We start from the raw sequence: 18,146 nt of genomic DNA, 5'->3' as shown, positions 1-18,146 counted from the left end.
ACTGTTACTACCAAGAACCATTTAAAATACATAATTTTTATTTTCAGATATTTTTTCTTCATAACATTCATTGATCATATTTTTTTTTTTCTATGTTTGTTACGCGATAACTCCGCCAATTATGAACCGATTTGAACAAATCTTTTTTCGGCGTATAGGTAATACCTCAAGGGTGGTCCCATTTAAATTTAATAATAGAAAAAACAACCCCCAAGGGTGGAAAATTGGGGATGAACTTTTTTATACGCAATATCTCCGCCGATTATAAATCAATTTGAACGATTATTTTTTTGTTGAATAGGTATTATCAAAAGGGTGGTTTCATGCGAATTTGAAGAAAATATTTCACCCCCAAGGGTGGAAAATTGGGGATGAACTTTTTTATACGCAATATTTTCAATTTTTAGTTTTTTTTTGTGTTCACGCATTTGAAGTCGGTTTTATTTTTTTTAAAAGTTATTCAGTTAATCGTGTATATTAATCAGTTAATCAACATTAAAATGGTTTTATGATGATGTAAAATTATCTCGATTTTTATTTTCGACGTTGACATGCGTGTTTTTTTTTCATGCTTACAATAAAAACATGATCATAATCGGCCAAATAAAGATACAATAAGATCACACAAAAGAAAAATACGACACAAAAGATGTTTGCGAATTTGGGTCTGTCTGTATATAATCTACATGCGTAATGTATCTGATACGATACTTTTGGTGCCAGAATGTTCTAGCGTTGTTTCGAGCCTTATTTTTAACACCACCTGCAAAAACTAGTTCATTTTGATTCTATATTTCGGCATACTCATAAACAAAACTGGTAATACACACAACTAATACGCAGCTCTACGTTCGATCTATTTTCGCTAGTATGTTTTAAAATAAAAAAGCGTAATAAAAAACTGCGCACATGCATGTTTGGTGGCCCACTCTGTGTCCTAATTGTCTATTTTCAAACACACCGTAACCTTCATCCTATTTGGGTGCAGTTAAGCATAACCTTTACTTGGCAGGAAGTGTATCAAATATGATCTTGGTTATTCATATCGTTACCGTCTATGACTGACATTACATTCAAGGTATGAGAATGGATTTGTTTGTATGGCGACGCATTGTCTGGGTGCTGAGAGCGCATGTCCCGGAGTCCTTGAATCGGTGACGTCATGGCTTGCGTGACGACACTCCCTACGCACCCCGAGGCCAAGGTTCTAACATACTTCGACCCTTGACTACACTTGACATTGTATGGACGAGGCACTTCTATTTCAATATCGTAAGGTGAAGGTGATTTCAAAAACTTAGCGTCGACTGTATCAGGTCGCATCGACTCAATCGTAAATTATTTAGTTGAAGCGTGGCGTGCTACTACCGTTGTCGCTAGCACACCACCAAGTCACGAAACCGTTTCAGTATGTACAAGATACGCTTATGGAAAAATTTAAATGTAATGTGTACCCAATGGATTATTTCCGTAAGCAACCCGGTAAATCAGTTGCTTTCTTAAGATTACATTATTTTTATGAAGCTGATGCTGTAAAAGTAAAGATGTGCTTTTAAATCATTCTTATCGCCATAACATGTTGACCATCATATTAATATTCTGGAAATCTCTCGTTGCGTAACCCGTATCGAACAGAATAGTCGTTCGTTCACCATAATAACCGAAGTGCTAAGTGGGATAACGCTTGCTTGACCTTGCAGCTAGCCGATTTATCGGGCGACGGTGAACGCAATGCGGCATTTTCGGGAGTAGCCTTGAGATCGAGCGATACCATAATTTATCTTTCGATGACACTTTCCTGGGATAAAGATTTCAGTTTTCAAATCTGCCTGAGTCTGGCATATTCATTAAAGTGTCAGGGATTTTCGCAAAATACCTTATCTTAGGTTGAAGTTGAAATGCGCGGGTGGATCAAGAGGGTAGCTGCGTGGGCAGCGGCTTTGTGTAGGCGGCGCGTGGGCGGCCGGTGCTGCCTCAGGTCGCATTTTAGTGTTCTGATATTAAAATCTTTTATTATAGGTATGCAAAACCACGTGCAATAATAACTGCCCAAAGGTAAAGGTCACGTATTCTAGAGCTGTATAAAATTTATGAAATATGTAACTAATTGGCCTCGCATATTTCCGAAAAGCTTCTGCGAAAAGAATCTCATATTTTTTGTATTGAGTAAATAAAGGTGTATTTACTATTTGCTCAAACTACGTGTGGCGAAGAAAGTTCAGTGTCAATGTTAGTCGAGTCTCATTGTTTTGCTAATTAGAGTGCAGACTTTAGGTAACACACTAGAATATTACTCTCACTTTGCAGTGGAATGACAGCTTCTATATTATTAGCACATATGATAAAAGAGTTTCTTCTTCTAATTCTTCAAGAAAGGGTTACATACAAAATTGGATCAATCGATCTTAGTATAATTTAGAAACCACAGAGGAGTAAGAAAATGGCACGTCGTAGCACTTAGTTACGTAACGCGGAAACTGGGCCAACCGACTACGAGGGTCGAGGGGGATAATGTTGGTAGACGCTTCAGACCCGCGCCCTCATGAAATATTCAGGCCCTCTCATTGTCGGGTTCTGTAGAGTTTGTACCGTATTTCAGTGCTGCCCTTGAACTCCGCTGCTGAAATATGGGTATCGCTTTACGTTGGATTTATCCAGAAGCAGCATCCATATTTGTTTACACTTGGCTGTGTCTGCTACTTCGCACGCGTGGAAGTTGTTTTCAATCAAATAAGACCTCTGTTTATTTAGGGCTGAATCAAATAGCGGTTCAAGGTTCTCTTCCGATAGCTACAAATTGAAATAAAGATATCTTAAGAATTTAAAGTAAGTTGTAAAATTTACGAAACATTTAATGTTTCGTTCGTTTCTATTTATACTGAAATAATACATACTTCACATAAATATTCCAGACAGTGAAAATAAAAAAAAATTAGTCATTAAACAATTGTTAGTATGTGAAGCTGTTACAGTACTCAGATAAATTTAAATATGTTAATTTCAGGCACAATATGTGCATAGCGTTTACCCGGAGCCGTTTTAAAATAGACTAACTAAAAGTTGCCAGTAGTATAAATAAACGTTTCAAAATAGCGTCAATACTTATACTTTCCAAGAAGACGGAGTTTATTGAACAAATATTATGTGTTCGTATAACAATAAATTATATTTCTTTTGTTTAATATCAAACTCGAGACCGACAGTAGTACTCTTTAGTCGTTACTACTGAGGCGTTGATGGAAATTTCACAGATTTGTTAGTGCTGCATATTTGCGAACAGTTTTAACTCCATGTCCGCGAATTTACTTTTATTGCCTGTGGTGCATTTTAAGAAGTTATAAATGCGTTCTGGTCATCGACCGAAGAATTTAGAGTTTCAGGACCGTTTACAGTCATCGGACTTGAATGTAAACAAAGCGGTCTTTTCCGTAATATCTGACAAAAAGTCTTTTGTTCATAATGCAAGCTGTAAGGGAAAATTTTGGGCTCGGTCTGGGTCGCTCTGTGTCGTCACATACTTTAATTAACACAAATGGGCGGGGTTTGGACGATCGCCAAACGTATTATCTTGTAAGTCCCTTTTGTTACTAGTTTCAAATATTTTTATTGTGGAACATAAATCACTTATCGTGCATTCTTTCGACATCAACGCGTGTAACAAAGTTGAATTTATCATTTTACGTCACCAATTCGATTTATCATGTTCTATTTAAAACATAACTTTAGATTAGGATTTATCAGTTTAATTTAAAGAAAAAAATATAAAAAATATATTAATTGATTAACTGTAAAAGAATAAACAATAGGTAAATGAACATTTGTCATTGCATTATACGATTCTTATAATTATGCGTGCATACAAAAGGAAATTAATTAAAAATATTCTAACACTGGCTATATCCATGACTAATGATGTCACGACACCACGATAAATTGTTTTAAATATATTTTTCCTGTGATAAGGCTATTATTATTCCGTGTAGAGCTGTGATAATCCATTATTATTTTATTTTATACCGCATAGAGAGCAGTGGCGAACACTAGTTTTATTTCTAGGTAGGCAAAAGGATAATAATAATTGAATTTCTTTATTATGTTAAAGTGGTAAGGTGACTGCCTTTTTTGACTGAAGAAAATAACCTAGTCATCAGGCTTTGACCCACCTGAAGTATGGATTCTCAGTAATGTTTTCAGCCTTCCGACTAGTTTAAACATTGGAAAATTATAAATCTGGTTCTACAACCGTTATCGCATCCACTTGTTGTTAGACAAAGTGGCTAATCTAGGTAAAACCAATAGGGCATATTGTGAAATACTGGCTAACCTGCGACCATGACGATTTATTGTACTACAAATATTGGTTTACTTGCATAACACATATAAATTGTTGGCAATGTAAACTTTGTGTTTGGTAGGGTTTAACTTTTAACACGTTCGTAGATGTTACGAAATGTAGAGCGAAGTCTTAACCTAAATCTGGAATTAAATCTTTGGCCGAATGTTCTTCTGAAACACGCAGAAATAGATTACGTGGAGACGGTATACTGGCGAAAGTAGCGTGCTCAAATAGGTTAGTTTCTAAAAACTGAGAAGCTGTCTGTCTCTAAGATTATTACACTAATTAATGGACGTTTAATTGATCACATAGTAATTACATACATATTTTAGAGAGCTATTTTTATCTAATTTTTGCTTTATTAGTAACTTGTTTCTAACTTAAAATCTATTTTAGCTAAATTTAGATTAGTTTGTATACTCGTAATTCGTTACCGATTTCTACTCTTTTCGATTCCATTTATTTCCATACTTTTGTTTAACTTCGTAAAGTACCTATCGTATAAAATATGCGTGAATTAAACTGACAAAATATTTATTGCATGTATTCATTATGTAACTCTTGCTTATTATGTATATTGGTATCGATGCTATAATCAATGTACAAAATCAGTTATCTCGAAATTGCATGCTATATCGACACTGATAATGCTAGTTGACTTATCGAAATATCGAATCCTGATTTCCGTAACGACATTCGTGAAATCATGATCGATTCCAAATTTGAGAAGCGAGAGCTGTCAATAAATCGAGTGTGTATTTGCAGCGTTGGCACAATGTGTACACTGTTATCTTATCTTTTAAGTAAGGTACCAACTCACCAAGTTCTATGCAGTGTAAGAGCTGTTGTTGATTCGGTAAACCATGTTGGTCTCAGGTACACGACGCACGTCTCTGCCAAACGCTCTCCTCTTGGACGGTGGCGCGAACACTTCGATACATAAACCCTTGGAAGAGGTAAGTTTTATTTAAATTAATTAGCTTAATGTAGTAAAATTATGACTCGTATATTCAAGTCAATCCTCAAGCATTTTGGGTCTTCGTGGCTGTCAAAACCGATTAAATTAATATTTTTCCAGCTATGCTTTTCTGGTATAGAATCTAACATTTTAAAAGAAGTTTGGAAATTCACAATTCTTGTACCGGAAAACTTTTGACGTGCGTACAAAATACTTAAGTCTTCTTTTACGATATTTTCATGAAAAACTGTTTCTATTAACTTAATGTAAACTTATATTTTATGTAAACTCGTTAATCACAGATTTAAGCAACTTAATAATGATAAAGATAATTCCCCTTAGTAAAACATTAACGGGAAAATCTAATCAGTAATCACAATGGTTATCGTAGAAATAGCTGTATCTATGGCGTCATGCCGATAAATCAGAAACATTAGCATTATGTGCAGCTACAGGTATTGTGATAATGCAGATTTCCATGCACTTAAGGGATAATTGCAATCACTCATTCATATCGACAAGATTAACGTTTGATAAATCTATGTAAAGTATATGATTGTACCTAGTACATAGCAGAAAACAAACAAGGATTAAGTTTTCATTTCAATGCCTACTCGTTTTATTAATCATAATAAACAAAGCGATCGCAAAAAAACAAAATTTTAATCAATAAGCGATAAACGATAACAACAACATAATATCAAAATTAGGTATGCTGTAGTTACGAAGTCTGCTCATTGAAATTATTTCAATGCCGAAAATGTAAATGTAAGCTATTTCTGACGCGATTTGAATAAAATATACCCAGACTATTGTAATCATATCTCTGTCGCCTATTATGCGAGGGGAGTGTTTTGTTCGGTACCCACGTCAGACTACATTGAAAGATTTAATCAATAATGAACATCGCAGCCCTGATTGGATGGCAAATAAACTGTAGGCGTATATCAAAGTTCCAGTCTAGTATATTCCATTAGCAATTCTCGATTCCCGAAATTATTTCGTTATTATAGGAGCTATGCTGACGGGGGAACAACGAATACGTCTCCGATGTTGCTAAGCAAATTTATATGGTGAGTGTTAATACTGATGCTTTGAAAGTGGTTGCAAAATATTCTTAAGCCCAGATATAACAAAAATGTAGAGTCGCAGTTTTGTGAGCTTACTTACCACTCTATTTACCTATAAAACTGTCTTTGGCTATAAAATATTTTTTGTTGTGGAATTTAATTCAGCATCGTCTAGTTTCTCCTGTTTACCACCTCCCTAGACCAAAGAGTTATGAGCGGAATATTGTTTCACTCGTAAATTTACACACCGGCATTTTGATAGAGTCCAGCTTTTATCTGAAAGGTGTTTGTTTTGGCTGTCATCAATTTTCCAGCTTCTGCTTCGTTTGAGAGGAATTATTCCGGTGTTTGCGTATTATTTAAATCCAGGTATAGGTACTTGTCTATTTTCGTTCTATTCCATCTGCGTTTAATTTCTATTTTCGAGTTTTCTTTGAATGCGTTGTGTTTATTTAACAAAATGAGAAGATCCAGTAGTTTCAGTTAGACCCTACATGCTTTGCTTTATGATGTGTTTATAATAAAAGAAAAACTTATTGCAATAACTAAGAGTTCGCACGCGCTCATTCGCATGGTCTGTCTGGTATTAACCGGTTCTACAATGTGCAAATAGTGTTCAAGTTTTTTATTGTCAGACGTCTTATTAGCGTTATTTCGGATCTCTAAATTCTTATTCGGATTTGTCTCTCCCTATCACATTAATGACGTCGAGTGGACGTTTCGTATCATTATTATTGTGTTTATGACTTTATGCTTGTTTCAAAATAATTTCATTCAATTGTGTAATTAAATAAGTCATTTTATAGGTCCGTTTTTCTGGGTTTTGTTCTTTTTGTTTATTTATGTTTGTGTCAGTGTTTTACTGTGAGAGCTCGTGTAGGTCAAGTAGAGTTCGTTCACTGGAGTGGTCGAACAGGTAGGTCCGGGCTCGGGTCCCGCGGCCGCAGACAATGTTCCCGAGTCCCGGCGGCGGCCCGCGGCTGTGTGCGCGAGCTCGCGTCGCGGGCTCGGCACACAATGAACCGCTGCGCAACATTGATTCGTGGTTCGGTGCGCGACCGTCAGTCACCAGTGCGCAACGCAACGAGAAGCAAGTGTTCAGCGCTCGGTAGCGCTACTTTTATTTTTGCGTTAATTTTTTTTTGTGCAACTCTTGAGCTTCCACAAGATAACCTGTTTTATATTGCTCATGTATCACTCTTCTGTGAACGGCAAAGATTTGCATACTGTTACTGTAAACTCGTGTTACATCGTTTGGCTCTCTACCTACTTCGGTTCCTGTGTGTTGAGTAATATTCTGTGTCAGTTGTAGTGTTTGTGCTTGTGATAGAATCAGACGATTTCATCGCGAACGTGTTCCAATTTGGGATTTCACCACGAGCGGGCTCAAGGAAGTTTATAGTCAAGTGAGTTGAATGAAAATATTTTTTACAGTTGTTTCAGCTGTTGGCATATTGTGATTTAATGATGTTATTACCACTGTATTTCATTATGTGATCTTAGCTTTCTATTGCTGTGTTTCTTACTGGTATCGTAGCGCTGTGCACCGAATGTGCATTGGCCTTTATCGGATGATGGATGGTCTGCCGTCGGTTGTAGTCAAGTGGCGTCGTGCATCACCACGTCACGAACGCGAGTGCTGCGGAGTGCCGCTCTCGAAACGCCCGCTCTTATCTCGCACGACCTCGACTCCGCCGTAACTGCCGAATCAATTTGATGTTCCATTCCAACCATTCGCTACACGTGTATAACGTGACGAAGACGCCTCTGCCACGAGTTGACACAACTCGCGAAAACATAACTACGTTTACGCTCAACTCCGCATTGTTAAGTGGGCCGTTAAATACGTGCTAAACAAAACACAATCCGGATATGTTAATTGGAACCTCTATTTGCCTCATCACATAAAGATCTTTATTTATAACTTTTGCCTTCAAATTGTAAGAGTTGTGTATTTCCCGTAACCTTTTTGGGTTCATTTCCTCAATTTCCACCGTCACCATGTATATATGCGGGCAACAGAAAATTATTTTGGCCCTAAATTCTGCAATGATAATAAAATGTTGGTTTAGTCACTTTTACAACTGACAAGTAATTTATAACTGCCTTAATATAACCTAACAGTAGTTTATGCACAACAAATGCTCAGGCCGTGGACCAGAAGAGCTGTTGTAAATAAGGGGAAACCATGAGTGAATTTTTAGTAAGGCCAGCTTGTAACTGGTTACTACTCATATTATAACAATTATTTTAAAATTGCTGCTGAATGCTATTTGTGTCACGAGTTCCTTAAAAAGTTTACAATATTATGTTTATTTATATTCCCAATGTTGTTTTTTGTTTTGTAAACAAAGAAGAACGGTCATCTGTGACCCAGGCCCGACAGAAACGAGACATACCTCAGTTTTTTGTCATGTCTTAATTAGTTAAATTATATATTTTTTATATTCGAAATCTATGTATAACACCAAAATATTACCCTTTGTTTTTGTTCAGGCGTTATACAAAAACTAATACAAAATGCCTATTTATCACCAACATTGGTAAATGTATCTACCTAAATGTCTATTACAGCTGCTATGGAATGTATCTAGGTGACCTGGAGATGCAGCCGGATTATACAGGGTGGAAACGAGAAGTTACAAAATCCATAAATTCAATGTTACCAGCTTCCATAATCTGTAACCTATTATTGGTACAATTTGAAAGAGCTCGTGAAGCACTTTCAGAATCAGTAACTTGTTTTTCGATATCTTGTATAGTTTAGAAATAATCGAGTGAGATCTCTTATCGTTCCAAATGTATAACCACCCTGTATAATCCGGTTGTATCTCCAGGTTACCTAGATACATTCCATAGCAGCTGTAATAGACATTTAAGTACATACATTTACCAATTTTGGTGATAAATAGGCATTTTGTATTAGTTTTTGTATAACGCCTGAACAAAAACAAAGGGTAATATTTTGGTGTTATACATAGATTTCGAATATAAAAAATATATAATTTAACTAATTAAGACATGACAAAAAAACTGAGGTATGTCTCGTTTCTGTCGGGTCTGGGTTTTTTTTGTATGGGGCGTGACCGTTCTTCTTTGTATTCAATATTAAACTCCTTCACCATTTATCTCATTACTACTTAGTTACTGCACGCCCACTATAAGTTGATTTTTTTATTGGTGTTGTTCAGAAGTAGTCTACATTTTGTTAGAAGTAGGTTAAATGTGTAATGTATTTACTATAATATGTTTGTGAAGGTCAAAGCTTGCGTAAAGAATATATTTACAATTACAATTGACGATGTACTCGAATCATGCCTGTCTATCACCGACTTGTCATCACGTATTGAAAGCTGGTTTGTTTATTTTCTTTTATGAGTAACTACCTACATACGTTTTTAGGTCATCTATGTAAGTAGTATTATATGGAACGAATGCTTTTGATTCACTGTGGCTTCTATAAACGAGTCTGAAAAACATACGGTTGTATTTCAGTATAGTCAATTTTCAAAGATTCTGTTTTTCTCTCAGGGTCAAAAGTGTCGCTCTTTGATTGGCAGATTTCAGTTTGTTCAAACACCATTTCGTATTGAATATACATTTCATTACCAGTCCAAACCTGTGCTATTGTCTGATTTCGTCGTTTGTTGTTACAGTGAAATAGGTGTTTGTTAAAAGCAAATTTATATTCAAGTCGCTTGACGCACCGCACGGTTTGCTTTTCCTGTCGTGCACAAATCGCGTCGTTTCGCCGCATTGAACTCGCCGACTGGTCTCCGGTTGATGCACGGGGGTATTGGTATGACTTTCCGAGCGGGTTTGTTGAAACAGCTGTCGAAAGTGTAAGGTCACGTTCAGCGGCGCCAGTTCTGCTGCATGTTGGCGACGCACGCGCATTCACAGACGCAGTGAAAGTGCGCCTGCGCCGGGGACCTATACTGCGACCGCTGGCGCTGCCTCGCTTGTGTCGTAAGCTGTTCGTCCGTGGAGCACTAGAAAGCTCCATGAAATTTTCAACAACAAAACCTCTTGCTTTGTTCCGCCTTGATTTCGTAACAGATGAAGCGGTGCCATAACAATTACACTTAATAACAGCTCACACTTCCTGATAACAAACTGTGTGTCTATGCAACTGCTGTGCGTCTCCATTAGCCAGATTGTATGCTATTTTCTCCTTTATCTGGTTACTCGTACCATACCAGAAACAGAATTGAGACCTCAATAATTAATATTCTGCAACGGCTTCTGTCCTCGAATAAACCTGATTTACGTCTAATTGATCGGGCATATCAGGCCTTTCGTCCCAGTTGCAAGCATCGGCCGGCACGTGACGTATAACTTGATGCGCTAATTAACAATCGTCTGAATATAGTAATATCGTTAAGTAATTGATGGCTGGCACACACAGCGATTGGCGTGTGATTCCACGCTGAGCGCATGCTGTCCCACGTGACAGACCATTATAGTTTCTGGTTTTACTACTAGACTGCTCCACACACGCGTCTGAACGGAATTTAATCTGTTTACGCGTTCGATTCTATTTTTATTGTTATAACCCATTTGCAATGCCATTCTCGTACCATCAAAATTTACGTCTAAAGCGGCTCATAGAAAATATTTCACATGACAAAACTAATGAAATTAACTGAGAAATAATGTCCATAAAATTCTACAGGGTGTTTGGCGCATCGTGTGCCAAAATGATTTGGCGTATAGAAGGGGCCATTTCCTATATTTTCAGCCCCCATAACAGGTTCCATGCCAGGCGGCTACTTTTATATTATTTTTTTTAATAAATTCACCAAAGTACCCAAATCGCATCATTTAATTTCGATTTAAAAAAAAAACTACTAGGCGTAGCCTCAAAGTAAATATTTTGTTTTGACGTGCATTGATGTAGGGTTGCATCAAATTTAAATTTACTGGCAAATATCATCTAGTTTTTTTAAAATTCAGCTTTAAAGTTTTCCGAAAAGTTAAAAATGGACTGAATATTTAAGTTTACATGGCTATAATTTTTTTTTAAAAAGAGAGAGCGATCTTCTGATTTTATCAAAACTTCTGTAGTCTATCCCCATTCAAACGGTATACTAATCTTGTTTAAATAATAACAACAACTTCACAAATTCCTTAAATTAGTGCATTGACTCTACTCGGACTGATTTGCGAAATTTGTGTTTATAGCCCCTTTTTGTGTGAATAGCACGTACAACACCTAACAGGTAAAAATTATTTATCTTATGCAATGTAAAAACCTTTTCCCTATCGTTTTTCAATGTGGATTTCTTGAAATTAAAGACGAAAATTATTATTTTGATCGTTTATTAATTATTACAAATTTTGTTCAAAATAACCGCCTCGGCTACGTATACTAATTTTGACTGTTGTCGTATGCAACCACATTTCTCTTTTTATTACTACAAAGGCGTTTTCTATTCGTGGATTGGAAGAGATGGCCCTATACAGTGGCCTGCACGTTCCCCAGACCTAACTCCGTTAGATTTTTACGTCTGGGGACAAACTAAAGAACTGGTGTACGTAACGGATTCAAACAATAGAAGAACTACAACAACGAATAGAAAACGCCTTTGTAGTAATAAAAAGAGAAATGTGGCTGCATACGACAACAGTCGAAATTAAAAGAAGATGTCGTGAGTGTACCTATACGTTGCCGAGGCGGACATTTTGAACAAATTAATAAACGATCAAAATAATTATTATCGTCTATAATTTCAAGAAATCCACATTGAAAAACGATAGGAAAAAGGTTTTTACATTGCATAAGATAAATAATTTTTACCTGTTAGGTGTTTAACGTGCTATTCACACAAAAAGGGGCTATAAACACAAATTTCGCAAATCAGTCCGAGTAGAGTCAATGCACTAATTTAAGGAATTTGTGAAGTTGTTGTTATTATTTAAACAAGATTAGTATACCGTTTGAATGGGGATAGACTACAGAAGTTTTGATAAAATCAGAAGATCGCTATCTCTTTAAAAAAAAAAAATTATAGCCATATAAACTTAAATGTTCAGTCCATTTTTAACTTTTCGGAAAGCTTTAAAGCTGAATTTAAAAAAAACTAGATGATATTTGCCAGTAAATTTAGATTTGATGCAACCCTACATCAATGCACGTCAAAACAAAATATTTACTTTGAGGCTACGCCTAGTAGTTTTTTTTTAAATCGAAATTAAACGATGCGATTTGGGTATTTTGGTGAAATTACAAAAAAAAAATAATTTAAAAGTAGCCGCCTGGCATGGAACGTGTTATGGGGGCTGAAAATATAGGAAATGGCCCCTTCTATCCGCCAAATCATTTTGGCACACGATGCGCCAAACACCCTGTATAATCATTCACTGTAAAGTACTTTCAATACGTCACTGTAGAATATTGTAAAGAAAGATTTTCACATCATAACAACTTAAAATTGTAGAGCATTAATAGATACATCAAAGTAACATTGCAACTATGAACAGCGAACACATATAAAAAAAATCTGGTTCTTGATTAGCGCCAAAGCCATTTTAGAATTTCAGACTTAATTACATAATTCGGCCGGCAACTTCCGGCTCATGCGACCTTCAATAGGTCAAGCTCAAGGTATGAAAGAAAGTATTTTATCGGAGCATTAAAAACCATTAAAGCTAGTTTTATGTTTTGGACATGCCATTGTTTGAATATTGCTTTTTGTTTTACTGTAAATTCAAGCGATGATATTGCACTTTGGCTCTGAGGAATGCTGAGATGGCGATTGTTGATTACATTTTCAGTCTGATTTTCTTCGTATTCAGTGTGATTAATAGTTTAATTCAGAACTGTGCCGTAGGAAAATATGTTTCCATGAATGAAAATGATGAGTCAGGCATTTGGCTGCCGCTGGCTTTCATTCAGACAATATCACAGCGGACAAAACGAACAACATCGCCCTGATTCTCGCCAAGGATGACTTGATGAGCGAATTTTATCTGTCGGCAGTATATTTAAAAATAGCACTCGAAAAAAGTACAATGACTTTCCTTGCCATTTTATTTCCGACTATCTAGTGAAGTCCAGTTATAAATAAAACGCTTTTAATAACTTGGCGCCGCCCAGTAATTTTAATAGGTGCGAGTATTGATTCGGTTTGCGTGATTCACCTTATTGCTCGTATAATGTTTGTTCCGCAGATTTGTTTCTATCACATAGTTCCAGGATTTCCATTACGCGCTAGTTGGCAGAGGTTGACATTTCATAACGTGCAGCTGATGTCTCGTAAGCGTGACTATTTCGCGTGGGTTTTCAAAATGGCGTGTGCACCTTGTTCCCTAATTCAAGAGCGTGGTGCCTGGATCCTGGATTGAAATATACACACATGTATGCGCGTTCGACCCACTGACCTAGCAGTGACCTATATCTCACGCACTACACTACTGTCGCACCCTTTGATAAATTCCAGCAGATGAAAATTGCATTTCATAGATTCTCTGTGTATATTTTCCGCGGAATTTCATAATCAAAATTGTTGTGGATGTGGCTTTGTGAGCTCAGAAACTCGACTCGCAAGCAGATGTCAATGTTATTCACCGAAATACTCGTACGCTGAATACCACAAATATTTGAATGCTGCGTTTGCAGGGTCGAATTTTAATGATCAACGTACAGTTAAAGTATAAAGTTACTGAAGAAAACTGATTAAACCTAAGTAAATAACTTGTCAGTTAGTTAACTGGAAATCAATTACTAACAACAACAGAAGCTAAATAACCTTGGTTTTCACTGATTTGCTTCGTTGGTCATTGTGTCCATTTCCTTATTAGGTGTATTTTTCTTTACTTAATCGAGTAGGCCGGCTAGGCTGATGCCCAGTCAGAATTAATTATCATATCTGTTATTGTAAAAACATTGTTTTACCAAGTCACAAATGAATCAACAAAGTTGTGTGACGTCAGACAATACGTCTTTTAGGTAAATACGCATATCGCGACAGCTGTTGTCACTATTACTATTTAATTTTAACACTGTTTGCAACATCGAGTTCATATCTTCTTGGAACTGGCCCTATCCGGTTCTTGACTCGAATGACCTTATTATCTTACATTTTCAAATGTCCACTGTTCGTGGCTCTTGCTCGAATACGATAAAAGCATTCGTAATAGGTACCTGAAACGAGATATTAAACATCTGGCGAGTGGCGAAGTTGTAGTTATTTCGAGTTTATTTATTTTGAACTTTTGGAAGTCTCCTGATATTTTACGTAAGTTCTGAAACTACAGCTTACTACGTGGCTGCGCCCACCATGTGATTTGTTTGTTTATGGCCTTTACTTGTTACTATCTCTCTACAAACTTTATATTTTGAGTCATCGGGTTGTTTCTGGGTTATTATTGTTTTGATTCCTTCGTTTATTTTCAGTGTTCTATATCCGTTGTTCCCTGTTTTGACGTATGGCGTGTTGCACTCTGGTTCGCTGACTTCGTAGCAGGCGAGAACCGGGGCGGGGCTTGCGCGTCACAAATACCCATGGAGCGCTTCTAATTTGGTGACGCCGAAGCGCTGGCAGGCGCTCGGAGCAGAGACGTCGGCCGACGCAACCGCGGGCCCGACGTCTGCCTCCGACCCGAATGCTCGTGCGTCACAAACGCTCCTCGATGATATACAGGAGGAAGCTGACCACGTGGTCATTGGCAATGAACGTGAAATATAACAAAACATGTTTGCTTGAACGAGTTGATGCGGAGTTTGTCAGTTTACGTAAAAATATTTTGCTTCAATCATCACCTTTCGTAACGTTCAGGATTTCCTGAATTGGGGAACCACCTTTTTATTTGCATGATTGCCAAAGGCGGTGCATCCTAGAATGGTTTCTCGGCGTGCCCTTGTCCGGCGCAGGCGCAGGCTAAAAACAAAATGAGTGAGTTGTGCGAGCAGCGCGCCAATCACAACCACTCACGCGCCCCGGTTCCCTGACCTGCCGTCCACCGATTGCAACTAGTTCTCAGCGCTCGCAGACCCGTGGATACCACTGAACTCTCTCTTTGTTATAAAACCAATCTAACCGCCAATTGAAAAAGGTCATATCAAATTGAACTTGAGTTTTCCAATCGTGACCCTACTGACAATGGGTTGGATTTCACCGCGTGTAACTGATACATTCACTTGTTTGACTGTGTTATGTAAACATATGCTAATCTTACATCAGTGACTTTGAATCATAACGTTGATTACAGTAGGTCAGTGATGTGAACTTATTAATATATGTTCATGCGGCGATCACGGCTTGATGTTGTTATAAGAAAGTCGTAGAGTGTTTGGTTTTATTTGGTTAAACATTTGCTTAAAGAAAAACAATATAAATGAATGATATTAGATACTGGAGCTGAATATAAAGTTAAAGATATAGAGTTACAGAGAAATATAGTAAGAAAAGTAAAATGTAGAGCCATTGCAATCTAAATGAGTATGCGTATGATACACTTTGATTAAACGCGTAAATTCGATGATAAGTATTCATTAATTTACAAACATAATATTTGTTAATGTAATTAGTGCATTAATAAGTTAAAAGTAGGACAGAGGCGTGGCTCTGAGCCTCTTTATGTTAATGGCAATAGCTATTAAAATAAATTCAAATCTAAATGTGTTTTAGGTAAGTTACACTTGTCACATAATGATTGATTACTAGCAATTAGTGGGTAGAGTTCATTACTAATTTCTTTACAAAAGATTTGACATTTCTGTCATTGAAGAATAGGTAGGGCAAGAGCTTTCCATAAGCGTATTTTGAAAAATGACTGCAATGTTTTAAAGGAGGAAGTTTCCCGAGGAAACTACGAATTTATTTTAGCTTATTTGGGATTTTCGAACTCGAAAATGTATTTTTTTGGAAAGATCATCTATCGAAGAGTAAATTTTTACAGGGGCTCATGGCAGTTGTCACACCTTCTTATTTAGAGCTTTTGTTCTCTTTCAGGTGGACAGCGGTGGCGGTGGCTTGGCCGAAGTAATGGTGTACTCTCTTGGCTGGGGCATGGGCGAGCCGGAGCGGCGCGGCGCCGACCGCAAGCGAGCCCAGCCGCCCCCAGTAGCGCACTCGCCGCTGTCGCCCGACGACGGGCATGAGGTCGACGTATTGCCTCTCCACAATCAGGTGAGCTCGAAGTGTGGTGCACTCTCTCGGCTGGGGCATGGGCGAGCCGGAGCGGCGCGGCGCCGACCGCAAGCGAGCCCAGCCGCCCCCAGTAGCGCACTCGCCGCTGTCGCCCGACGACGGGCATGAGGTCGACGTATTGCCTCTCCACAATCAGGTGAGCTCGAAGTGTGGTGCACTCTCTCGGCTGCAGCAAGGAGCGTCGCGTCGCGGCGTTGATCGCAAGCGCGCTCGGCGGCCCCTAGTAGCACGGACGATGGGCATGACGTCACATAACTGCCGCTAAAGCAGCAGTTGAGCATGTCATTACTCCATTGATCGTAATTTCGGTGGAAATCTAGGAAGAATCATGAATGATGATCATAAAAATCTAGTTTAATGAATGTATGGTCATTTGGGATGTAACTGAGTTTGCCTAAAGTGGAAAATATTCGTGTTTTTTGCCTGTTCTACATTATCGCTTCATAGACATCATCAAGTCTGACTTTTACGTGACTGTATTTTATGGTAGTTAGGTTACATTTTCCTGAAATATTCCAATGTGTCTAGCGTGGATTACGTACTCAACTGATAAACGGAGCAATATACACGTTGAATTAAATAATCCACAATCTAGTACCAACAGCGATATGAACAATGTAAATATAAGGACAGGTGTCGTCATCCGTTGTAGATTTGTAATATTCCATACACGCTGATAAACTGTGTGATTTTGCTTCGATAAATCTAACCTGAAACTGACTAAAAACTTGAAACATTGCAGTAACTGGCCATGTCATATCTGGGACTATCGCTGGGTTGTGAAACTGAGCAATGTGCGTGGGGTAACGTAACGTTTTAACCTTACGCGAGTATAAGCTGGCGCGCTCCGGCAATAGACCGGTTCGTTACAGTCTAGAGATCGCTTGGAACCATGACATGGCCCACGGCGTGATCGCGCCTGTCATACTCCGGCGACGCCGATTGTTGCCAAGACAACTGCTGTAGGCCGGTATTAATAACTGTTCCGACAATACTCAATGCAATCGTGGTCTGCATGACTAACGGAGCGTGCCGGAATGAAATCTGCAGAGCAGGTGCGCTACGCTAAGCGTACCATTTGATGCGTGTGGTGCAATTTATCAAAGATGACGAATTGCTCTGGCTTTTGTCAAGTTTAATTGTTGATCGCGTGTTAGTTTTGTCATTAATATCATAAGTATTCAGTCCATACTGCCGGAAAATTGTCGCGAGACAATTTGGAACAGAAACTCCTGTTGTAAGATATAAAAAGACTCAATAAATCTCAGGCTTCCTGCATGCCGGCCATCGGTATGTTGGCATTTCTAGGGTTGGAATCACGAAAGTATTTGACTGAGTCAGACAACATTTGAATTATTAATCTCTACGTGTCAGGAAGTTGATCACATGCAAGTGAAATTCTTTGATGGATCATTGATGAATGATGCAGATTTTACATGAAATGTATTTGTTACTTGTCTTGATAGTTCTTAGTATCAATAACGCCAACAATTTTCAAATGTTTCAAGTAGTAACATTAACTCTTCTGTTAAATCCTTCTAAACAAAAACAACGGTGTTTTAGACCTCAGTCAGACCACTGTTGGGGTCGACGCGCCGCGGGCCCGCCGTGCGTGCCCGGGTCAACGT

General features: G+C 37.9%; 1 protein-coding gene across 5 annotated transcripts in view; it reads left to right on the top strand.

Annotated features, from left to right (window-relative positions):
* Ip6k (Inositol hexakisphosphate kinase) overlaps positions 1-18,146 on the top strand; it is a 62,819-nt gene that overhangs the window by 32,862 nt on the left and 11,811 nt on the right. The window contains exons 2-4 of one of the 5 annotated variants that reach the window (XM_028316509.1): positions 5,213-5,292; positions 6,308-6,367; positions 16,321-16,497. In XM_028316509.1, coding sequence (XP_028172310.1) covers positions 6,365-6,367; positions 16,321-16,497 — 180 coding nt within the window. In that variant the 5' untranslated portion in view covers positions 5,213-5,292; positions 6,308-6,364. The other 4 variants (XM_028316510.1, XM_028316511.1, XM_028316512.1 and 1 more) reach the window with 4 other exon arrangements.

This window comes from Ostrinia furnacalis, unplaced genomic scaffold (genome assembly GCF_004193835.3).
Source record: "Ostrinia furnacalis isolate ACB-3 unplaced genomic scaffold, ASM419383v2 OfSCF5758, whole genome shotgun sequence".
In the NCBI taxonomy this organism is placed as follows: Eukaryota; Metazoa; Arthropoda; class Insecta; order Lepidoptera; family Crambidae; genus Ostrinia; species Ostrinia furnacalis.
The sequence above is the reverse complement of the archived record's forward strand: the minus strand, read 5'-3'. Positions and strand labels throughout refer to the sequence as shown.